The sequence below is a fragment of the Salvelinus fontinalis genome, chromosome 37 (assembly GCF_029448725.1).
Source record: "Salvelinus fontinalis isolate EN_2023a chromosome 37, ASM2944872v1, whole genome shotgun sequence".
In the NCBI taxonomy this organism is placed as follows: domain Eukaryota; kingdom Metazoa; phylum Chordata; class Actinopteri; order Salmoniformes; family Salmonidae; genus Salvelinus; species Salvelinus fontinalis.
Window position 1 is genome coordinate 27,724,293 of NC_074701.1, and position 25,037 is coordinate 27,749,329.

At 41.0% G+C, this 25,037-nt stretch overlaps 1 protein-coding gene across 3 annotated transcripts; it reads right to left on the reverse strand.

Annotated features, from left to right (window-relative positions):
• Positions 1 to 24: 24 nt before the first annotated feature.
• Positions 25 to 12,166, reverse strand: LOC129836449 (polyribonucleotide nucleotidyltransferase 1, mitochondrial-like). 3 transcript variants are annotated; one of them, XM_055902627.1, is made up of 28 exons: positions 11,966 to 12,166; positions 11,642 to 11,702; positions 11,482 to 11,556; positions 11,144 to 11,249; positions 10,983 to 11,032; positions 10,807 to 10,870; positions 10,670 to 10,717; positions 10,466 to 10,579; positions 10,185 to 10,371; positions 9,994 to 10,045; positions 9,850 to 9,907; positions 9,402 to 9,498; positions 9,225 to 9,327; positions 8,994 to 9,064; positions 8,839 to 8,875; positions 8,664 to 8,730; positions 8,470 to 8,559; positions 8,294 to 8,347; positions 8,107 to 8,216; positions 7,903 to 7,974; positions 7,759 to 7,822; positions 7,576 to 7,659; positions 7,410 to 7,493; positions 1,237 to 1,343; positions 1,015 to 1,070; positions 788 to 866; positions 512 to 559; positions 25 to 429 (listed from the first exon to the last, which is right to left on the reverse strand). In XM_055902627.1, exons 1-28 carry the CDS (start codon positions 12,082 to 12,084, stop codon positions 274 to 276), a joined length of 2,313 nt encoding a protein of 770 aa, XP_055758602.1. In that variant the 5' UTR covers positions 12,085 to 12,166; the 3' UTR covers positions 25 to 273. The 3 variants fall into 3 exon arrangements, with proteins under 3 accessions (XP_055758602.1, XP_055758604.1, XP_055758603.1); XM_055902629.1 differs by having other exon boundaries at positions 11,642 to 11,730; positions 11,966 to 12,053; XM_055902628.1 differs by lacking the exon at positions 7,410 to 7,493.
• Between the last annotated feature and the right edge of the window lie 12,871 nt (positions 12,167 to 25,037).

A 25,037-nucleotide genomic window follows, 5' to 3' on the forward strand; every position in this document is an offset into this window, starting at 1 on the left:
AAGTGAATGTATAACAATGGAATGTTTAGTTTACATATTTATTATACATTGTATAAAATAGATAAACTGACAGCATATTGTTATTTGACAACTCAAAATCATATGGCCACCAAGCTGATATCATTGCTGAAATCAACAGAGAATGAGAGTACAGCAACCAGTGCTTGGAGGATGTTGGTGAGTAAATGACAAATGGTAGTTCAGAGAAGTCAGTGTAGATAGACTGTGGATGGAGACTGGACAGTTGGTCGGGGTCTAGGAGGATAAGCGGAGTCAAGACGAGTTGCTTGTTGCTTGGCCATTCCCTGTGCCCATGGTGATGCTCTGTTTCTCACTCAGTGTCTTAACAACTGTTGCTGCTGGAGATTGTAACACCTTCCTTGAAAGCCTCATTCTTCCATCTGTTGGGTCTCGCCCAAAGTATTTAACCTGTTGATAGCGTTCCAGCAAAGAAAGAATATTAGTCAAGAAGTCAAGCAAATTAAGAAGGTCAGAAGACTGCAATACATACCTGAATCTGCTGTCCAACCTCTAATCCAATAGCACTTGGGTGTTTTATCTGGACAAATTCAATGTGTACAATTATTTCACTCTGCCAACAATTTTAGTTGAACCATTGTTTATTAATGGATGACTTTTTAAAATCACACAAATTACAACTTATTGTAAATAAAAATGAAAAGAAGCCAACACATGCAGCCCTTTCCAAACTGGTAACATCTGTAAAACATAATATATGTTGAAGTACCTGTAATCCCTGCATGGTATTCTGGGACTAGACTCTTACCCGTTTGTGGTCCAGCTGAGAGTTATGGAGCAGAACAGCACTCATATTGGGATACAGCTTCACCATGACACCAATGTCCCTGTGGAGGAAAGGAGACAGAAGTGCAGCAAGTCATGAAGCTACCTGTTTAGCAATCTAATATTTAAATCAATGGAACAATTTTTTTTAAACTAGACTGCAGCTGCATCAGATGAAACAGCAGCCTCCCATAACGCAGCAGTGTGTACCTTATTTCCATGATGGTGGCAGTGTAAACAGCACCAAACTCCAGCTGCTGCTCTTGCTGAAAGGAGGAGAAAAAAAAGACATCCTCAGATTCATATTAGTACTGATGTGGGTAAGTACTGCCTTTTTGGAGGATATAGTGCAATGATGTTTAATGAGTAAATAAAAATGAGGAATTGTAAGAAATTAGGCAATACAGTGGAATTAGACTAGGTTGGACTCACGTCATCTTTGCAGATTTCTGTGATGAACTCCTGGGCTTCATTCATGGCACCAGGAGTAGGTGCAAACACAGAGAAGGTCTCCTCATCCACCTGGCTTATCGTCACACCTATCCAATGGCACAAACAACCACACACACAACAACCTGTAATTTCCCCATACACCAGGGATCATCAACTAGATTCAGCAGCAGGCAGATATTTTCTTGAGCGGATGGTCAGGGGGCCGGAACATAATTGCAAATAATTAGTAAATTGACCACAAGAAGTCCAAACAGACATAACATTTGACTAAAACAATTTCAAACCTTGCTTACGATTGCATGCATATATATAGTCATTTACAACATTAACAAATGTCTACACTGTTTCTGATCAATTTGATGTTATTTTAAATGGACACAATGTGCTTTTCTTTCAAAAACAAGGACAATTCTAAGTGACCCCAAATTTTTGAACAGTAGTATATAAACTCAGCAAAAAAAGAAACGTCCTCACTGTCAACTGCGCTTATTTTCTAAAAACTTAACATGTGCAAATATTTGTATGAACATAACAAGATTCAACAACTGAGACAAACTGAACAAGTTCCAAAGACATGTGACTGACAGAAATGGAATAATGTTTCCCTGAACAAAGGGGGGGTCAAAATCAAAAGTAACAGTCAGTTTCTGGTGTGGCCACCAGCTGCATTAAGTACTGCAGTGCATCTCCTCCTCATGGACTGCACTAGATTTGCAAGTTCTTGCTGTGAGATGTTACCCTACTATTCCACCAAGGCACCTGCAAGTTCCCAGACATTTCTGGGGGGGAATGGCCCTAGCCCTCACCCTCCGATCCAACAGGTGCCAGACGTGCTCACTGGGATTGAGATCCGGACTATTCGCTGGCCATGGCAGAACATTGACATTCCTGTCTTGCAGGGAATCACGCACAGAACGAGCAGTATGGCTGGTGGCATTGTCATGCTGGAGGGTCACATCAGGATGAGCCTGCAGGAAGGGTACCACATGAGGGAGGAGGTCTTCCCTGTAAAGCAGTGTTGAGATTGGAGGCAATGACAACAAGCTCAGTCCGATGATGCTGTGACACACCACCCAGACCATGACGGACCCTCCACCTCCAAATCGATCCCGCTCCAGAGCACAGGCCTCGGTGTAACGCTCATTCCTTCGACGATAAACGCGAATCCGACCATCACGCCTGGTGAGACAAAACCGCGACTCGTCAGTGAAGAGCACTTTTTGCCAGTCCTGTCTGGTCCAGCAACGGTGGGTTTGTGCCCATAGACAACGTTGTTGCCGGTGATGTCTGGTGAGGACCTGCCTTACAACAGGCCTACAAGCCCTCAGTCCAGCCTCTCAGCCTATTGCGGACAGTCTGAGCACTGATGGAGGGATTGTGCGTTCCTTGTGTAAATCGGGCAGTTGTTGTTGCCATCCTGTACCTGTCCCGCAGGTGTGATGTTCGGATGTACCGATCCTGTGCAGGTGTTGTTACACATGGTCTGCCACTGCGAGAACGATCAGCTGTCCGTCATGTCTCCCTGTAGCGCTGTCTTAGGCGTCTCACCATACGGACATTGCAATTTATTGCCCTTGCCACATCTGCAGTCCTCATGCCTCCAGCATGTTTAAGGCACGGTCTCGCAGATGAGCAGGGACCCTTGGCATCTTTCTTTTGGTGTTTTTCAGAGTCAGTAGAAAGGTCTCTTTAGTGTCCGAAATTTTTCATACATGTAGCCTTAATTGCCTACCGTCTGTAAGCTGTTAGTGTCTTAACGACCATTCCACAGGTGCATGTTCATTAACCGTTTATGGTTCATTGAACATTTAAACCATTTATAATGAAGATCTGTGAAGTTATTTGGATTTTTACGAATTATCTTTGAAAGACAGGGTCCTGAAAAAGGGACGTTTCATATATATAAATAAAACACACACATAAACAGTCAAAAGTTTGAACACACGTACACATTCAAGGGTTCTTTATGTTGACCATTTTCTACATTGTAGAATAATAGTGAACATCAAAACTATGAAATAACACATATGTAAAACATGTAGTAACCAAAATAAAGTTTTAAACAAATAAAAAAAAATTGGGGGAGATTCTTCAAAGTAGCCAGGCTTTGCCTTGATGACAGCTTTGCACTCTTGGCATTCTCTCACCCAGCTTCACCTGGAATACTTTTCCAACTGTCTTGGAGTTCCCACATATGCTAAGCACTTTTTGGCTGCTTTTCCTTCACTCTGCAGTCCAACTCATCCCAAACCATCTTAATTGGGTTGAGGTCGAGTGATTGTGGAGGCCAGGTCATCTGATGCAGCACTCCACCACTCTCCTTGGTTGAATAGCCCTACCACAGCCTGGAGCTGTGTTGGGTCATTGTCCTGGTGGAAAACAAATGATAGTCCCACTAAGTGGAATCATGATGGGATGGCGTATCACTGCAGAATGCTGTGTTAGCCATGCTGGTTTAAGTGTAGCTTGAATTTTAAATAAATCACTGACAGCGTCACCAGCAAAGCAGCCCTACACCATAACACTTCCTCCTCCGTGCTTCACGGTGGGAACCACACATGCAGAAATAATCAATTCACCTACTCTGTGTCTCAAAGACACAGCGATAGGAACAAAAAACCTCACATTTTGACTCATCAGACCAAAGGACAGATTTTGGTGTCTTTTAGTAGTGGTTTCTTTGCAGCAATTTGACCATGAAGAACTGATTCACGCAGTCTCCTCTGAACAGTTGATGTTGATGTGTTTGTTACTTGAACTCTGAAGCATTTATTTGGGCTGCAATCTGAGGCTGGTAAGTCTAATGAATGTATCCTCTGCAGCAGAGGTAACTCTGGGTCTTCCTTTCCTGTAGCGATCCTCATGAGAGCCAGTTAGATCATAGCGCTTGATGGCTTTTGCAACTGCACTTGAAGAAACTTTCAAAGTTCTTGACATTTTCCGCCCTGACTGACCTTCATGTCTTAACCTGTCTAGGACGGGGGTTCCGCTAGCGCCACTCCTCCCACATTCCACTGAAAAGGCAGAGCGCGAATTTTTTTTTTTTTAATATTTAACTTTCACACATTAACAAGTCCAAGACAGCTAATGAAAGATACAGATCGTGTGAATCCAGCCAACATGTCCGATTTTTAAAATGTTTTACAGGGAAGACAAAATATGTAAATCTATTAGCTAAACACCTTAGCAAAAGAAACCATCTTTTCTTTGTCCACCAACACCACTAGCTATCACCAATTCGGCCAAATAAAGATATTGATAGCCACTAACCAAGAAAAAACCTCATCAGATGACAGTCTGATAACATATTTATGGTATAGGATAGGTTTTGTTAGAAAAATGTGCATATTTCAGGTATAAATCATTGTCTACAATTGCACCCACCGTCACAACTCGACTAGAATAAATACATAGAGCAACGTGTATTACCTAATTACTAATCATAAAACATTTCGTAAAAATACACAGCATACACTAATCGAAAGACACAGATCCTGTGAATACAGACAATATTTCAGATTTTCTAAGTGTCTTACAGCGAAAACACAATAAATCGTTATATTAGCATACCACATGTGCAAACATTACCAGAGCATTGATTCTAGCCAAAGGGAGCGATAACGTCAACATCGCCAAAATATATTAATTTTTTCACTAACCTTCTCAGAATTCTTCAGATGACACTCCTGTAACATCATATTACAACATACATATAGAGTTTGTTCGAAAATGTGCATATTTAGCCACCAAAATCATGGTTAGACAATGACAAAAGTTGCCCAGCTGGTCAGAAAATGTCGTGCGACATATTAGACAGTGATCTAGTCGTATACATAAATACTCATAAACGTGACTAAAAAATATAGGGTGGACAGCGATTGATAGACAATTTAATTCTTAATATAATTGCTGATTTACATTTTTTAAATTATCCTTACTTTTCAATACAGTTTGCGCCAAGCGAAGCTACATCTAACAAAATGGCGACATAAGCGATTAACATTTTTCGACAGAAACACGATTTATCATAATAAATTGTTCTTACTTTGAGCTGTTCTTCCATCAGAATCTTGGGCAATGAATCCTTTTTTGGGTCTAATCGTCTTTTGGTCGAAAGCTGTCCTCTTGCCATGTGGAAATGCCCACTGCGTTCGGCATGAACTGGAAACGTGCCCAGAAGTTCAAAGTGTCTCAGAAAGAAATGTCCCAAAATCGCACTAAACGGATATAAATTGCTATAAAACGGTTTAAATTAACTACCTTATGATGTCTTTAACACCTATTACAAGTAAAAACATGACCGGAGAAATATTACTGGCTACACTAAAGCTTGGAAAAAGAGCAGGTCGTTGTCCACCGTGCGTCCGGCGCAGCTGGAAAAGGGAAACTACCTACACGTTGTTCTGTTTTATAGAGGCTGTGATTGCGCAATCGACTCCATTCAAACCGTCATCACGTAAAGACATCCAGGGGAAGACGTAAGCAGTGTTTGTATCCTCATAGCATTCACAGGGACCTTTAAACTGACTCCAGATCAGGGGCCAAGATGTGTGAAATCTGACTCCATGTCAGGGAAAGTGCTGTAGAATGAGTTCTGTTCCACTCAGAGACAAAATTTCAACGGCTATAGAAACTAGAGAGTGTTTTCTATCCAATAATAATAATATGCATATTGTACGAGCAAGAATTGAGTAGGAAGCCGTTTAAAAATTATACGATTTCCAGAAAAAGTGACAACAGCACCCCCTATCCTAATGAGGTTAAAGTAATGATGGGCTTTCATTTCTCTTTGCTAATTTGAGCTGTTCTTGCCATAATATGGGCTTCGTCTTCTACCAAATAGGGCTATCTTCTGTATACCAATCCTACCTTGTCACAACAAATCAAATGTTATTTATCACATACGCCGAAGTCAGGAAGTTAACTTCTTTGGGCTGCAAGCCCGAAGCCGGGCACAATATGACAACAGCCACTTCAAGTGCAGGGCGCGAAATTCAAAATATATTTTTTTGAAATATTTAACTTTCACACATTAACAAGTCCAATACAGCATATGAAAGATAAACATCTTGTGAATCCAGCCAACATGTCCGATTTTTTTAATGTTTTACAGCGAAAACACCACATATATTTATGTTAACTCACCACCAAATACAAAAAAGGACAGACATTTTTCACAGCACAGGTAGCATGCACAAAACCAACCTAACTAACCAAGAACCAACCAAAGTAACCAAGAAACAACTTCATCAGATGACAGTCTTATAACATGTTATTCAATAAATCTATGTTTTGTTCGAAAAATGTGCATATTTCAGCTATAAATCAGTTTTACATTGCAGCTACCATCACAGCTACCGTCAGAAATAGCACCGAAGCAGCCAGAGTAATTACAGACACCAACGTCAAATACCTAAATACTCATCATAAAACATTTCTGAAAAACACATGGTGTACAGCAAATGAAAGACAGGCATCTTGTGATTCCAGCCAATATTTCCGATTTCTTAAGTGTTTTACAGCAAAAACACAATATAGCATTATATTAGCTTACCACAATAGCCAGAAACACAAGCCATTTACCAGCAGCAAAAGTTGGTGATCGTAACAAACCAGCAAAAGATATAATTTTTGACTAACCTTGATAGGCTTCATCAGATGACAGTCCTATAACATCAGGTTATACGTACACTTATGTTTTGACTGGAACAAATTATTAAATGACTGGAACAAATTATATATATATTTTTTTTTAAATCACTGAAGCTGGAGTCTTATTTCTCCTTCACTAACTTTAAGCACCAGCTTCTGCACATTATCACTCCAGTGTTTAATCGCTAAATTGTAATTATTTCGCCACTATGGCCTATTTATTGCCTTACCTCATCTGCACACACTGTATATAGACTTTTCTACTGTATTATTGACTGTGTGTGTGTTTATTCCATGTGTAACTCTGTTGTTGTTTGTGTCACACTGCTTTACTTTATTTTGGCCAGGTCGCAGTTGTAAATGAGAACTTGTTCTCAACTAGCCTACCTGGTTAAATAAAAGGTGGAGAAAAACAACAACAAAAAAACACTTTGGAACAGGGAACTCAGCCATACACTATGCAGCGATGAAGAGAGCTAATGTGTTGGGATAAATGTTACCCGTTTGAGCTTGTAGTCTGCGGAGGTTATAGCCCCCTGGCCCAACAAAGCGTGCTCGTCTGGAGACTGGGACTCTGACATTTTCTATAACAGACAGGAAAAATACCTTGAAAGCAAAATACATAAATAATGGGAATCAAAAAGGACTAGCAACCAAGAGTCTTACCGACAACCGGACCATTCTCCTTTCTGTTAGCTCTGGGTTTGGCAATGGTATTGTTCATGATGACCAAAATCTCCCTCTTGGCAACTGTAAGGATATGAGATTGAAATGGGGGTGGTGACTTTGATATTGATCTCTCTAGAGAATGAATAGATAGCTATTTATGGGGCATGTCTTTCATGTCACCTGTGGCTTGCTGAATAGCCTCCATTACAAGTTTCAGAGGTAAGCCTGGAATCTTCACATCCGCCTAGGAGGAAGCATACATTATAGCAAAAAGAAACAGTCAACAAAAAACGACAGAAACCAATGGATGTTCAGCTACAGTACCTGTAAGGCATTGATACCCTTATTTGTTCCAGCCAGTTTGAAGTCCATGTCTCCTAGGTAATCCTCGATTCCCTGTTGTGACAGAAAACACAAATAAAACAGTTCTACAGAAAGGAGATCTTATGATTATAGTACACGTGGTATTCCATAGAAAATGTAGTTCGCTTTAGGAATGGTGAGAAAAATACTAGTAATATTGGGTACCAGAATATCAGTCAGTATTCGGTAGTCCTGGATTTCCGATGGCTTCTCTGGGTTTGCCTTGGAGATAAGTCCAATAGCTACACCTGCCACCGCTGATGTAATAGGCACACCTGGAACACAGAAGTGCTATGTTTCACTGTAAATGAAAGAATAATCAACAAAAATGTAAAAGCGTTAAGTATTGTACCAGCATCCATCAAAGCCAGACTGCCTCCACATGCTGACGCCATCGAAGAGGAACCTGAGAGAACGAAAGTGCGCTCATCATACAATCATTGAAATGAGTAAGATTGGGCAATTAAGCTTATAATAAGTGGTCTAAAAAAATATAGAAGCAAAATGAAGGTCATCTGCAGAACTCACCATTAGACTCCAAAACCTCAGAGGTGACTCTAATAGTGAAGGGGAAGTCTTTTGGGATGACAGGTCTCAGAGCCTTCTCCGCCAGTGCCCCTGTCAACATAGAAACAGAATATTATTTAAATAGTCACATGAACTTAGGCATGCCACCCACACACTACCCATGGGCATATTTTAATCCATTCCAACATACTAACCATGACCAAGCTCTCTCCTGTTCATTCCACTCATCTTTCCAATCTCATTGGTTGCGTAAGGAGGAAACTGAAACAGAAAAAGTTCATTTCAGCCCATGCAGATTTTGTTCTGCAATACCAAACCAATAAGCAAATCCTACTGGAATCCTTATTATTTACATATTGTGACACTCACCTCATAGTGAAGCATGAAATTCTTGTCTTTTACTCCACTGTTAAGAGAGCAACTCGTTTCAGCTAACACATACATATATATACACACACACTACATTTAACACTTGCTTGAAACTTGCATTCAAAAGGACTGTAATTAATAATGTACAAGTTTACCTTAATGCTGTAGTAATGATGTCTGTTTTAATACTGGACTCCAAGGAGTCAAATGTTACAGAGCACAGAACCTAGACAGAAAAGGCTTTACTAACTAGGCTAGATACAATGAAAAACAACCCAAAACAAGTCAGACTCCGCAAATATATTTCTCCTCAATTCAACTTCCAATGTCCCCAAAATGAATAGCACGCCTACACTGTGCACTTCTTTATAACGCCAGATTCCTACCTGTGTCTGTCCCCTCTGGAAAAGTGCAGACCCATGAAGGGGCTTAAAGACGTCTGCCTCACAGGAAATATTTCTTAATGAAGTCAGGTTTCTTCCATCACACCTTTAAAACAAGGACATTATTAATGACATTAATGACACTTTTCTAAATACTACTGAGACATGCATTATTTTTACCTCCTATATTCATTCAAAACCAGATTGCGGAAGACCTCTTTGGAAACCATGTTGAAGGATTCCATCACCTCATAAGGTTCTGCATGAGGATATTTCTCTACAGAAAACAGTATGTAGGCGGTTAGACAGTAAACGAACACACACAAGACTTTGGATGTTGCAAAAATCTTGTAACATAACATTTATTTGTGTCACCCTGTTGCAGGATAACTTTCCTGCAATTCAGGAAATGTAAAACTTTGTGTATTTGTGGTTTAAAAATGCTTCTGAAGTTTGTAATTTCCACTTTGAAATTGGACTTGACTTTCCCTCACGAAAAATGTATAAACTCCTACAAAAATGTCCATTAGTTATAATTCACATTTCCTGTTTCTGCAGGATTATTTTCCTGCTGTAGCAAACTGGCTCAAATTAAGATCCTACATCTGTATATAGCAATGATACATACCTTTCATTTGTTCCTCTGTTTCTAGTCGCACTTTGTTAATGGCGTCATCTCTGGAAATCTGAAACACAATAAGTTACTGATTTTATTGAATGAAAAAGTACAACCAAAACACAATAGCAAAAACAACCAGACATAAATACTTACCTTGTCATGAGTGAAGTCTGTGAAAACAGCATAGACCTTTTCAGAGGCCAATCTGAAAGCAAAACCGTGTGCTGTCATGTAACCATAAAAAAAAAAAAACATAAGAAATATGAGAAATATCAAGTCAGAAAGAAATATGTCTTACTCTCGTGTGTGCTCAATATATCAAGTCAGAAAGAAATATGTCTTACTGTCGTGTGTGCTCAATCATTTCCTCGGGCGCAGAAAATATTTTGGGAGGGGTGCGCTTGGTCACTTTTGCTTCTTTGGCCATCTGCTGAATAGCCAATATGATCTGCTGTGTGTGCTTCACGCCAACCTTGACTGCATGACAGAAGTCCTGCTGCAACACATTCTCAGCAGATGCCTCGATCATCACTAAGACAAAAAATGTGTTTAATTTTTTTCGGGGTGGTAGAGAGGATCCTGTAGGAAAAAGGGATGTGTGATTTAGCTAGATTACAGTACTAACCCACTTGGCTGAGAGGTGCTCCAGCCACTATCAGATTGATAGTGCTGGAAGCCATTTGCTTTCGTGTTGGGTTCACCAGGAACTCGCCATCCACCAGGCCAATGCGCACTGCACCTAAAACATCCACGAAACACAGACCATATAGTAAAAGCCACATACATGCGAAGAAAAACAAAAGGACAAAGATCTTTATGAGATACTAACCAATGGGCCCATTCCAGGGAATGTCAGAAAGGGTAAGGGCAGCAGAGGCTGTAGGGAAGTTAAATAGTTCATGTTATCACTGGATGTCAAACAAAGATCATGTGAATATTTCTACAAGGAAATCAATCTCTCCTCACCTCCATTGATAGCCAGTACATCTGGATCATTAACACCATCAACTGCCAACAGGTTACACAGGACCTGAAAATATACACCGCAGGACTAAAATCAAGAGCATAGCTTGTAATAACAGTGTAAACATATCCGTAATGAACCTACATAAGTACAACAATAACTACAAATACTGACTCACCTGAGTATCATAGAAATAACCAGCAGGAAAAAGGGGTCTGATTGCCCTGTCTGAGGTGAGACAATAAAAAAGATAGTTAAGTCTGCTAATGGTATTTGCACTAAATCTAATATAGAACTGGAGTAAGAGTTAAGGCATAGGAGTTAGAATCATCTTCTCACCTATTAGCCTACTAGTCAGAATCTCATTTTCAGTGGTGCCCAACTCCCGCCGCAAGTGGTTAGTGGGGATTCTACCAGCAGCAGCTGCTTTCTGTCTGTAGTCCACCTGTCAATCAAAAACACACCATTCTAGCCAAGGGACCTGAATCACGCCAAGGGACCTGAATCACTCCAAGGGACCTGAAACAACTATGTTATAGCCTACTACACTAAAGAGATTATCACACACAATGAACCATCCCACATGGAAGATAAAAAGCAGCTTTTAAATATGTTTGAAGTGCATTGAAAAAAATGATATGAACCCCACTTACAATAGAAATTAAGTATTAACTTACCACTAGCGGCATAAATTGGGAGGGGGACGGTTTCGTTTTGCTGACAGCTATCACCATCACTGTTGTATCCCCAAGCTGGAAAAAGAGGTGGAATTCATCCGAGTAACTGGTCTGAGCATCTTGTGCATATTCACTTACAAAACATTATTATGATTTATACCTGCACAACAGCCGACCCATCTGCAAATCTGGCAAGTTTCCCTGTTGAGATCTCAAGTTTTCTTCAAAAGAGGGCAAATCAGAACACATCTGAAGTTAAGAGTGAATTGATGGGAGTCAATTAACCATTCATAACTGCAACGCAGATTTAGGAGGACGCTGACAAATATCCTATGCATATTCCGTCTTATAAATATATCTGACTCAGACTATGCACACCACTGCGTTAAATAATGAACTTGAAGCCTTGGCCCACAGGCTTGACCGGCTATCACTGAGTAACGTTATGTTAGTAGCTAGCTAGCTAAGTCAGACGTATACTTACTTCTGACCCAAGTTCACGCCCACTTTTTGTATCGTTCCATGGCTGTTCCAGACACTTTGGTGGCACAACCGCACATTTAGTCTGGCCAGCGTGGGCCCAAGCCTCAGTAAATGTTTCATATTCAAGTACAAGCTACCATGAGATATACTTTTCAATTGAACATGAAGCCTTTACACAATTTTGCTGCCATTACAGCTCATCACATGCACGGAAGTACGTCACAAATAAATAGCGTCCTGTGATTGGACAAAAGACGTTCCACCATATTTGATTGGACATTATTTGTGCATCTCCAAAACAAGGCGTTGCAACTGGGAGGACAATCCGTGACTTGCAGATAGAGCGCATGACCGGGGGTCATAGGGTCTGAGCAAGCGAATCCGAGAGAAACGGCGCGCTTGTTTGAAATGGAAAAGCATCACGGTTGCTATTGATGAAGAACATCATGATGAAGCAGCTGATTTACAAGTGGGATGCACTGTTGAGCGCTACATCCCGAGTGGTTCGTGCTGATTGTACGGAGATTGTGACAGCCGGTTAAATGGCGTCCCTTGACATGACAAGAACAAGATGTATGTCAGGAGAAGTGCAGTATTATCATAAGGGGAGCCAAACTTGGAATATGAAGGAGGAATGGATGGGGGGAAGAGAGGCAGAGGAGGTCTAAGAAAGAGAGGGAGGAAGAGGGAGAACTTGAGTCGGTTAAAAATGTCAGGAAAAAAGTGAGATGGTTTGTTAAAGAAGGATGGTAGAAAGTGCAAGCACAGTGAGTTTAAGACATGGCGAGAAATGGAAGTGAATGAGGGCGAAGTATCGGAGGTGGTAGGTATGGTGAACTCGGAGCCTGAGGCTTGCACTGAGGGTCAGTATAAAGATGAGTCTGTGACAGTAGGAGTGAAGTTTTTGGAAAAAGTGGACTCTTTTCTTTTGGCTGATCCATTTGTGGTTTCAGGGTGGGTGAAAAGAGTTGAGTGCTGTGGAATCGGTGAGGGTAACCAGAAGTGGTCTTGTGATAATTGTTTGTGTTTCTGCTGGTCAGAGAGAGCAACTGCTCCTTGTTAAACTAATGTGGGCAAGAGATGTGAATTGTTTTGCTCTCAAGAAAAGGGTGCCATTGAAAGGAAGGATTTACAAGGGTAGCGGTAAATGTGAAAGTTGACCAACTGAAGGGGAAGATTCCCGGTGTTTGTGATGCTCGTCATTTGGTGTGACGCAGACAAGGTGGAGTGATTGGAGAAACAGAGTGATTGTCTGTTCTTTTGAGTTTTGATGTTGAGTCTTTGCCTGACAAAGTGATGGTAGGATATATAAGTTATCCTGTACAGGCTTTTGTGCCGAATACATTACGTTGTTACAGGTGTCAAGCTTATGGGCATGTGGCAGCAGTGGGAAGGAGGGAGGTTTGTAGGTGTGCAGAAGGACATGAGACACAGGAATGTGTAACATTGGGGAAAGTGGTATGTGTTCATTGTAGAGGTGCCCATGGGGCTGGGAATCAAAAATGTCCAGTGTGAGAGAGGCAGGTTGAGGTTTCCAGGGTTAGAGTAGAGCAGAAGTAGAGGAAGATGGGTCAAGGGGGAGGGATCCTGAGAGTGGTAAGAGTACCCAATACAGAGGGATAAACCAAGTGATAAATGTTTCAGCAATATTGGATTTTTGGCATTTATAGCAATGGTTATCAACTGTACTGCAGGGATGGAACTTAAGTCGCAGAAAATAGAGGTTGTGGTGGCAGCTGCAGAGAGCTATTTGGGTGTGCGAGACTTGACAGGAGATTTCTGTTGGCCTGAAGTAGGACTAAATAGATTTATATAGTGGAGTATGGTATTTATTTAAAAATGTTTGTGAGTGTAGCGTTAGATATGAGGGTATTTGTTGTATTTAAAAAATAAAGATAAACTTTTTAAAGCAAAGTATAAGGGAGTTATTCTCCAGTCTAGTAGGTGGCGGTAATGCAACATTTATTGGATGCCGCCAGCCGTTAAACATCAAAGAAGGCGTTGCAGTGCAGCATTTTACAGCTCCAACCCATTTAAGCCTTGTTCACACTGCAGGCCTTAATAATCAAATCCGTTTTGGAATAATGACTGTTCAAACAGCAAGTTACAAGTGCCCAAATCGGATTTGTGTGTTCAGACTAGTAATTTGCACACGCGCAGTAGGCTGTTTGGTGCTAGTGCTTCTCACTCAGAAGTTGTTGTATAGCATGCTTAGGTGACAATACATGCCATGGAAGTCTCCCAGTTGCTTTGAAGGTTCAAAATCAGTGTAAGAACACTTAAAGCCTCAAAAGATATGATCCAACTTTCAAAATGAGACCTTTTTGGCTTGCCACAGCAGTCAACTAGCTAGCTTTTTAGCACATTCACTAATTTGTTTGTAATTCAACAATTAGCAACCTAGTTAGCTACCACATGTTCTTGTCAAACTGGCAACAGAGTAGCTAGCAAGCAACAAGATATGGCATTCTAAAAACCACTTGAGGGCAAAATTAGCAGGTTAGGCCATTCAGAAAAGTCCCATGGCCACGAATCAGATTTGTATACTTAAAACCACCCATGAATGTGGTTTGAAATCTGGCTTGAAATGCCTGATTTAATGTGCTTTGTTGTTCAGAATGCAGTAAAAAATATAATTGAATCGGAATGCAAAATAATAGGATTTGCGTCACTTCGACTTGCAAGTGTGAACAATTCCTGTTCAAATAACATACAGTATGTCAAATTGACTAAATGCCAAACTTTTTCTGAAGAAAATATGATTGAAGGGTGATGTTTGAACTTAGTTTTGCTGACTTTCCTAATTCGATTGTTTGTATCCCCACACAATGACCATAACCATCAACATCAATCAAATTCATCTAGCATATAGCACGTTTCCATCCAAACATTTCATGCTCATTAATTATCTGAAGCATGAAATGCCGACAGATAATTTGTTCGTTCGACATGGTAGGATCTTTTTGTGTCGGTAAAATGATGTGAGAAATGGCGGTGGAAACGCCCTTATGCGCAAATATGTATAGGATAACTATCATATCATGGACACTTACTGACATTTGTGGCAGCCTCGCATGATGTATTGTTGTTTCTACCTTATTGCCTTTGTGCTGTTGTCTGTGCCCAATATTGTTTGTACCATGTTTTGTGCTGCTACTATGTTGTCATGTGGTTTTGCAACCATGCTGTGTTGTTGTCTTAGGTCTCTCTTGTCATGTGTGTTTTGTCCTATATATTTGTACTTTTAATCGCAGCCCCCGTCCCCACAGGAGGCCGCTTGGTTGGCCGTCATTGTAAATAATAATTTGTTCTTAACTGACTTGCCTAGTTAAATAAAATATTGAAGTCAACTTGGAGTCATGCGGTGGTATGTTGTGTGGTCCTCACACTAAGACTCGAGAAAGCATACAGTTTATTAGGTACAGATGAAATAGCATGAACTTCACAGGCTGGTAAATGTGCACGGTGATGAGCTTGATGCTCATTTCCAATAAATATCGAAGGTGTTATTCTGGTGACATGATGATGAATGCTTGGCTGCCATTTGAACAATACAACTAATATCGTTCTAAATCCTACACGCACTGTATCTGCGAGCTGTTTGTTAGAGCGCATGTGGGCTCATTGGCTATATAGCACAGTTTTTGTGACAAACCCACCAGTAGAGTTTAAAATGCGATAGAAACTCATTTAACACAAATGTAATTCGGTACATGGGAATTTAACAGTAAACGTAATTTTTATGTGCACAACGTCATCACGCACAGCGCCTTTATCCGCAAAAAAATAAGTTTGATGGAAAATTCGCATATTATTTTAGCGTATTCACATGAAAATCTGTCACAAATTGGATGGAAACCTAGCTATTGATAGATAGTGCCCTTTAATGTGGATTGTTGAGTGGTACATAGCCTACATTATGATAAACCATCTCGTGCTGTTTAAAAGTGTGAACACAAGAGGGCGCATGTTCTCACAATTAACATGATACCCACCTGGTCATATCCCATGTCCCTCTTCTTCCTCCCAGTGTGCACTCCCTTCACCGGTTTGAAAGGAAATGACTCGTACAAGAAATATTGTAGAAACTCCCACTAGCCCATGCCTCCACCAATCCAATGCTTTTACATTTTTGGGAAGTAGTAAACGAGTGCACACTGCATAATAAATTATATATTATTGGGAAGCACACAGGGATAATGAGGTATGATAAACTAGAAGTCTGTGGTTGTACAATGTCAGGCTTGCCAGTGTAACGGATGGGAAATGGCTAGGTAGTTAGCGGGTCCGCGCTAGTAGCATTTCAATCAGTTACGTCACTTGCTCTGAGACTTTAAGTAGGGTGGCCCCTTGCTCTGCAAGGGCCGCGGCTTTTGTGGAGCGATGGGTAACGACGCATCGTGGGTGTCAGTTGTTGATGTGTGCAGAGGGTCCCTGGTTCGCGCCCGGGTCGGGGCGAGGGGACGGTTTAAAGTTATACTGTTACATTGATACTGTTGACCCGGATCACTGGTTGCTGCGGAAAAGGAGGAGGTTGAAAGGGGGGTGAGTGTAACGGATGTGAAATGGCTAGCTAGTTAGTGGGCACGCGCTAGTAGCATTTCAATCAGTTACGTCACTTGCTCTGAGACTTTAAGTAGGGTTGCCCCTTGCCCTGCAAGGGCCGCGGCTTTTGTGGAGCGATGGGTAACGACGCATCGTGGGTGTCAGTTGTTGATGTGTGCAGAGGGTCCCTGGTTCGCGCCCGGGTCGGGGCGAGGGGACGGTTTAAAGTTATACTGTTACACCAGCCATGCTGTAATTGTACTGTAATAGCCTAAATCACAATGTGAGTATATGTTGAAGGACTTGTAAGATAAGAATATGTTTTTTTGGTCAACACAGTACTATTAGCTTCTTCATCATGAAATAATGGTTGTCCCTTACACTGTATATTTACCTGCTTTATAGTCAGTTATTAGTCAGTTATACAACCCAGGCATTTAGGCCATACACTATTTTGTTCTAAGGTTATGTAGAGTGAATTGTCTGTTTTTTTATTGCACTTTGAAAACCTATTTTAATTCCCTGGATGTAAAATAAAATTAGACAACCACTGTTTTGCAGTATTCAACAGATCATTATTAATTATTATTTATTTACTTTCAGTGGTGAATGGTGGTGAGGCTCCATCAATAATTAACATTTCTGATATCAATAAAAATTTTATATAAATAAACAAATTATATGATAATGACCTTCATGGTGGCCATTACAGTTGTGAATCATTTTGAATAAGATTCTACTAACTTTGCACAACTCTTAGGGAAACATATCCATGGTATTTTGGGGTCAAAATTTGGTTGGGGATCATTGATGGACGACAATATTCAATGCTTGTCACTGATTTTCAAGAAGATTTAGGTCAGGACTGTGACTACTAGACCATTCAGGAACACTCAACACCTCTTGGAAAGAGGCATTATAATTTGTGTAGTTGTTCTGCTGAAAAATAAAGCTATCACAGAGTTAGGTTTTCAGAAGATTGTGGCAGGTTTTCCTCTAACTTTTTACCTGTTTCTCCTTTCATATTTATTTTGATCCTGACAAACTCCCCAGCCCCTGCCGGTAACAATCATACCCATAACATGATGCTGCAACCACAATAATCATCTTATTCGAAATGATTCACACCTGTAATGACTGACAATGGTGCTTCCACCACAGGAGGCTGCTTAGGGCAGAACGGTTCATAATAATGGCCGGAATGGAGCAAATATAATGGCATCAAACACCTCGAAATCATGTATTTGATGTATTTGATACAATTCCACATATTCCGCTCCAGTCATTAACACAAGCCCGTTCTCCCCAATTAAGGTGCCACCAACCTCCTGTGGCTTCCACCAAGTATTAACTATGGCAGGGCTGCCAGAAAATATGTGGTGAGGCAGCATTTGCCCCAGCAAATGTGACACCGCCACACCACTTTTGATTTTGTTTTATATAATGCATTGATGCAAAGTGCATCTTTAAAAAAGTTATTTGTCCCATGATTTGTCAACTCGCAAACAATTTCTCTGTTATTCACATCGGAGTGCTGCTGCAGGCTCTGCGCATGTCTTGACCAATCCGATTCAAAGAAATCACAGGTGGCGTGGGCCCGAGTACAACACACAAAGCTGAAGGCACGCTCTACACTTTCCTCCGGTATGATGGTCCCCTGAACGTTCTTGGGACGTTGTGTCATGGTCCCCAGGAGTCTTTTGTCCAGTTCCCGGTTTGTCCCGGGGACGTCACCTTATGGTCTCAAAGAAGCGTCACAGTTTCATTACACATCACCCCTTGGCATCAAGTCCCTGATTGGTGAACAAGTTATCCAGTCAAAGCTCTTTGTCTTTTGGCAATACTAGTGACATCCACAGTGCTGTTAATACAGTGTTTTTAACTTACATATTTGACACACTTTGATATACATGATTACATTGTATGTTTTATTCATTCAGTAATTATTATTTAACATGTCCTCACCTGGGATTTGAACTCACAACCTCTTGGTTCACGCCATTCCACACTTCCTGCGTGACAAAAGACTCCAGGGGACCATGACACAACATCTCAAGAACATTCAGGGGACCATGACACAATGTCCCAAGAACGTCCTAAAAACATCCGCTGAGACATTCCCAGGACAAACAGGGAACTAGACAAAACAATGCTCCCTCACCCTCCATTTGGCAAATCTGACCATAACTCTATCCTCGTAATTCCTGTTTACAAGCAAAAACTAAAGCAGGAAGTACCAGTGACTCGCTCAATACGGAAGTGGTCAGATGACACGGATGCTACGCTACAGGACTGTTTTGCTAGCACAGACTGGAATATGTTCCGGGATTCAATCCTCAGTCACCGCCTTCATCAATAAGTGCATTAACGACGTCGTCCCCACAGTGACCGTACGTACATACAGTTGAAGTCGGAAGTTTACATACACCTTAGCCAAATACATTTAAACTCAGTTTTTCACAATTCCTGACAATTAATCATAGTAAAAATTCCCTGTCTTAGGTCAGTTAGGATCACCACTTTATTTTAAGAATGTGAAATGTCAGAATAATAGTAGAGAGAATGATTTATTTCAGCTTTTATTTCTTTCATCACATTTCCAGTGGGTCAGAAGTTTACATACACTCAATTAGTATTTGGTAGCATTGCTTTTAAATTGTTTAACTTGGGTCAAACATTTCGTGTAGCCTTCCACAAGCTTCACAAAATAAGTTCATTTTGGCCCATTCCTCCTGACAGAGCTGGTGTAACTGAGTCAGGTTTGTAGGCCTCCTTGCTCCCACACGCTTTTTCAGTTCTGCCCACAAATTTTCTATAGGATTGAGGTCAGGGCTTTGTGATGGCCACTCCAATACCTTGACTTTGTTGTCCTTAAGCCATTTTGCCACAACTTTGGAAGTATGCTTGAGGTCATTGTCCATTTGGAAGACCCATGTGCGACCAAGCTTTAACTTCCTATGTGATAATGCTATTCATTCATTACAGCTTAGAGTTCAGAACCATAGTACCCACAAAGCTCAAGACTAAGCTAAGGACCTAGAGACTAAACACCTCCCTCTGCAACTGGATCCTGTACTTCCTGTCGGGCCGCCCCCAGGTGGTAAGGGTAGACAACAACACATCTGCCATGCTGATCCTCAACACTGGGGCTCCTCAAGGGTGCGTGCTTAGTCCTCTCCTGTACTCCCTGTTCACCCACGACTGCGTTGCCAAACACTAATCCAACACCATCATTAAGTTTGCTGACGACACAAAAGGGGTAGGCCTGATCACCGACAACGATGAGACAGCCTATAAGGAGGAGGTCAGAGACCTGGCAGTGTGGCGCCAGGACAACAACCTCTCCCTCAACTTGGGCAAGACTAAGGAGCTGATCGTAGACTTTAGGAAAACGAGGGCTGAACAGGCCCCATTAACATCGATGGGGCTGAAGTGGAACGGGCCGAGAGTTTAGAGTTTTCATGGTCCAAACACACCAAGAGAGTTGTGAAAAGGGCACGAAAACACCTTTCCCCCTCAGGAGACTGAAACGATTTGACATGGGTCCCCAGATCCTCAAAAGGTTCTACAGCTGCACCATCGAGAGCATCCTAACCGGTTGCATCACAACTTGGTATGACTACTGAACGTAAGGCGCTACAGAGGGTAGTGCGTACGGCCCAGTACATCACTGGGGCCAAACTTCCTGACATCCAGGACCTATTTACTAGGTGGTGTCAGAGGAAGGTCCAAAAAATTGTCAAAGACTCCAGGCACCCAAGTCATAGACTGAACCCTCTGCTACCGCACGGCAGTGGTGCTGGAGCAGCAAGTCTAGGACCAAAAGGATCCTTAGCAGCTTCTACCCGCATGTGACAAATACTATTTTATTTTATTTGATCCTCCTTGGGACCATGACACGTTCTAAAAACTTCCTCGGGGACATCCCCAGGACAATCCGGGAACTAGAAAAAACCTCCAGGAGACCATGACACAACGTCCCTAGATTGTTCAGGGGACCTTCAGGGGACCATGACACACGGTCCTAAGAATGTCCTAAAAACATCCTCAGGGACATCCCAGGACAAACTGGAAACTAGACAAAACCTCCATGGGACCATGACACAACATTCCAAGAATGTCCTAAAAACGGGACAAACCGGGAACTTATTAAAAAGGTCCCCCACAGAATGCTCCCTTGCGACCCTCATGCAATGTTCTAAGGACTAGTAAAGTTAAAATCTAGAAAACCTCCTAAAAAGGTCCTGACATGGTTCTCAGTGACGTCCAGGGAACTTACAGGGAACTTGACAAAGATCCCCCAGAAAACGTTCCCTTGGGACCATCACGCAACGTTCTCAGAACGTCAGTGGAATAACGTTGCGGCAAAACCTTTAAGGGACCTAATGGGAACGTCTGTATGGAAATAAGACTATTTTTCTGCCTGATCGACTGTAGGCTACTAACAACAGCAACTGCATAGTCAAACCTACTATGCGCCCTGTCCCTCTGGCCAGGGTAAATTAACCGGTAATGTTGTGTGTTTATAGCCTATTTGTTTGTGATAAAATGTGAATGGGATCAAATGTTGTTTATATTCAAATTTGGGTTGACAAGGCTAGACTTTTTTAATCCAAAATTATTAACTGGAATTAGTCAATAAACACAATAGCTGACATAGACTGTGAGTAAATTGTTTATTCGGCCTACAGTTGCATAGGGCAAGCCTACACAATGCAAACCTGCATGAAGCAAGCTCAGCCCTGTGAGTATTTATTTCTCTGTGTCTGTGTATAGTTCTTCTTTAACATATAATTCATATGAACAAGTACAAGGTTGTTGCAGTTTGACAGGGGTTTCATCCAGGAGTATTTTAAAACCATGTGACCTAAAAAGAAAAATTCTGATCCCATTATAGCCCATATTAAACCTTTTTACAACAGATTAATAACGTATAAGGTCCAGATTTTTAGCTGGTTTGGTTACCAGATCAGGAAAAACTACAGGCCCCAGATGTTTCTTTCACTTTAGAAATTTAAAGTACGTATACATCGGTAGAATTAATAATTGTTGAAAAAAATATAATTGATGAAAAAATATACAATTATTGATATACTATACACAATTTAATTATTCACTTCTTTGGGGGACTAATTCAGTAGATATGGATATCTTCTATCTAGGCTATTACTGCTTGCTACTGGACATTTTGGTGTAGTTTGTTTTATTTTTTTGGGGGGGGGGTTCAAATTTCACACTTTAACACGCTATGCCTCGTGTCAAGAAGATCCCCTTGCTGTAACTCAGGAGGGCATCCTGCGTATAATAAAAAGGAGATTAGTGTGCAGCCATGCTGAGGATTGGGTGGCAGGCTGTGGTTGGTATGGCAACAGATTAGTGCAGTTTTTTCCCCCCAGAGATTCTATTAGGTTTATCCAGTTGCCATGGATTTGGACAGGTTGAGATCTCCTGTCATTACAGTATCCAGAGGCAAGGACCATTAGTGTCTTATGGACCAATCACTGAATGTTGCCGTCAGATTGAACTTAGATAATACTTGTTTCATGGTTTGTTTCTTAAAGCAGATAGTCTTGGAAATGCAATTCTAAGTTATGTGTGTGCTTTGACCAGAATATAAGTAAATAAAAATTTTAATAATTGACCGGTAATCTATTTAACATCTATTTGATATTGAACCTTCTTTACTGTGACCTTTTGGATCACAACTCACAATGCACAGTCTATAGGGACTGGAAAGTCTGTCCTCATATCTGAAATCAAATCGTAGTTGTGCTGGGAAAGGCATGCTCAATCATTGGGAAAGCATTTGTGTAGTGTAGAATGCTCTACTGTAGCCTAGACTACTCCCCCAAATCTGCATGGGGGTAGGTCACTCCAGGACTCCGGTGGTTAAAGAGAGAGAACCCATTGCTAGTGCTAATACTGTGGTGGAGCTAGGCACTGACGAAAGGCTGTATAATACCACAGTGATTCATTTTTGGTAACTCCAATGAAATTTTCACCAGTGGAGTGAACATTTGGGTTTAAGGGGGTTTGACAGGAAATCATTACTGCGTTTTAGGGATTACACATTAGACCATGCTGTGAAAATACTGTGCAAATATGTTTACAACAGGAAGTCTGAGGCACAAATATTTAGAAAGAGTGAGGTGATAGAATACAATATGACGTATAAAAATGCTTTTACATTGGACATAGCCTGTCTACAATAGCTTGAGATTCAAAGGGTACAATATCAATTTTGCTGAGCGATAATGGAATTAGATTTCATTTTCTACATAATTTCATCCCTGCCCCAGTTTACCAGACAATGTGTGGTGGTGATTATCCTTGGTCCTGCTCATTTCTCACCTGTCAAAAAGACATTAGCTCCTGGGCACAGTCAGTCATTTTGATTACTGAGGCTTGAAGTGCATGGCAGTGTACCAGAGCAGTAGGTATCATTGGACGTTCTTAGGAAACTCTAACATGACATATTTATTTTGACATTGAGCTGTTGATACTGTAGTCTTGTTGGAAAGCAGCAGGGAATGTATTGGTATTTTTGTTGAAATCAGGCTGACCTTTGCCACAGGGGCTTTATATCACCAGAAGAGGGATTTGATGCATTAGGTTTGATTTCCTATATCAGCCCCACAGGAAGTTCTAACTAGGCCAGTCATTCCAAAAGCATATGTCAATCATTTGACATTTATAGTTGTAACGTTTGTCTAAGGGAGGAGACCAAAACGCAGGTAAGTGTTCATTTTAATATAATAAATAAACTGAACACTGAAACAACAAAAAACAACAAAGAGAGTGAACGAAACAGAAGTCCTGTAAACACAAAACAGAAAACAACTACCCACAACACACAGGTGGAAAAAGGATACCTAAGTATGGTTCTCAATCAGAGACAACGATAGACAGCTGCCTCTGATTGAGAACCACACCCGGCCAAACACACAGAAAAGAAAACATAGAACATCAGACATAGAATGCCCACCCCAACTCACGCCCTGACCAAACCAAAAGAGAGACATAAAAAGGATCTCTAAGGTCAGGGCGTGACAATAGTGATGTATTTCAGTACACATTCCCATATTGGCTAAAGAGTCTAAAAGGTTTGTGGTGAAGCATAAATAACTAACAGGAAACAACAGTCATTCCTTCTGGAGAAAAAGAGAGAGAGGGAGAGAAAAAAAACTGAATAAAAGAAAAAAACTGAGAAAAAGAGAGGGAGAGGCTTCTAGTTTCAGTAAGGGAGACACAAGGTCAGGGAGTCCGGGATAAATGCCTTTACCTCTCTGCTGTTGAATGGCCCATGGTGTTCAGAGAAAACGTGGCGTTTTGGTATTGCGGCATTGCTTGGTCAGTGGAATCTTTGCTTTAGGCTAAATTAACAAGATATCGAATGTGGATTTTTTCCATTCACCTCTGCTGCAGCTCTGTTTGAGCACACTGACATTGGAGAGTTTAAGTTTTCATAGCCAAAGGGGCGGCCTGCGTTTTTAAGAAAGTTGCCAACCAAGTTGAAAGAATTTGTTGAGTTGTTTTCCCTCCATGTGTTTAAGCTGCATAAGGAAGGCTGCTGTCGCTCTATGACTGCACCAACACCGCTGCAACACCAATAATGAATTAGTCTGCTCTGTGACACACCACATAAACATGATGAATAATGGATGAATAAAAGAGATGAGAACAATCCCATTTTCAAAACTAAGGTCTACGCTAAACACACTCTGCTCTCCCTTTAAAAAACACAAAGATGGAGCTCCACTAAGAACCTTCATGACTGATTCCACATAAAACCTAATTGTATTCAGATTGTGGTAGATGTGTATTACATGAGTCATGAGTACTTAATGAGTATGAATTAGCTGTAAGTGTTTCAGAATCTATGTGTTCAGTCTGGCCTGTGGGTTGGCCTGCTGCATATTTGAATCTGAATCCCCTCCTACAAAAATGGTATGACAACATCCGTCTTAGTTCAAAGTTCTGCCCAAACCAGAGAACACATGGAATATCTACCCAACGTCCTCTTTTTAAGCATAAACATAGGCCTACATCCAGGGGAACGAGATAGTGTTCACAGGAAGCCACCGTGACAGTTATTCAAATGAGTTCAGAAGCTCTCCTTTGTTATCTCAGCAGACTGATGAATTACCTCAAGTAATTATTTCCGGGAAAGTGGTGTGCTTCTTTCTATACATTGATTTTAGCTAAGCCATCAGACGTAACCATTTCCATGTCAATGATTGTGTTTAAATTGCCTTTTTGGTGGCATTGCACTCTCTTGATTTATTCAGACAGACTAATTAATCAGTTAGGTTGATTGAGGCTTATCTCTTGAGGCTAATGACTTTGGGCTGGACTCAAAGTATGCCTCCTAACTGCAGACACAGTTCATACTATTAGGTTTGTAATTACAGGTTGATAACAGTGTAAATAAAAATTCAATATTAATTTCCAGCACCTACAAATCAGTGCATTCCAAATAGGTTAATTAAAGGGTTGCGTGTGTTTGAGAATAAATTATATGTGCACTG

Bases quoted from the DNA above. Each gene is read 5' to 3' on its own strand.
- LOC129836449 (XM_055902627.1), bottom strand. From the start codon at position 12,084: ATGAAACATTTACTGAGGCTTGGGCCCACGCTGGCCAGACTAAATGTG. The intron at 11,033-11,143 runs GTGAGAAGATGA...GTCTCACCTCAG, and splicing joins TCTGACTAGTAGGCTAATAG to ACAGGGCAATCAGACCCCTT. The intron at 10,580-10,669 runs GTTAGTATCTCA...TGGATGTTTTAG, and splicing joins TCCCTGGAATGGGCCCATTG to GTGCAGTGCGCATTGGCCTG.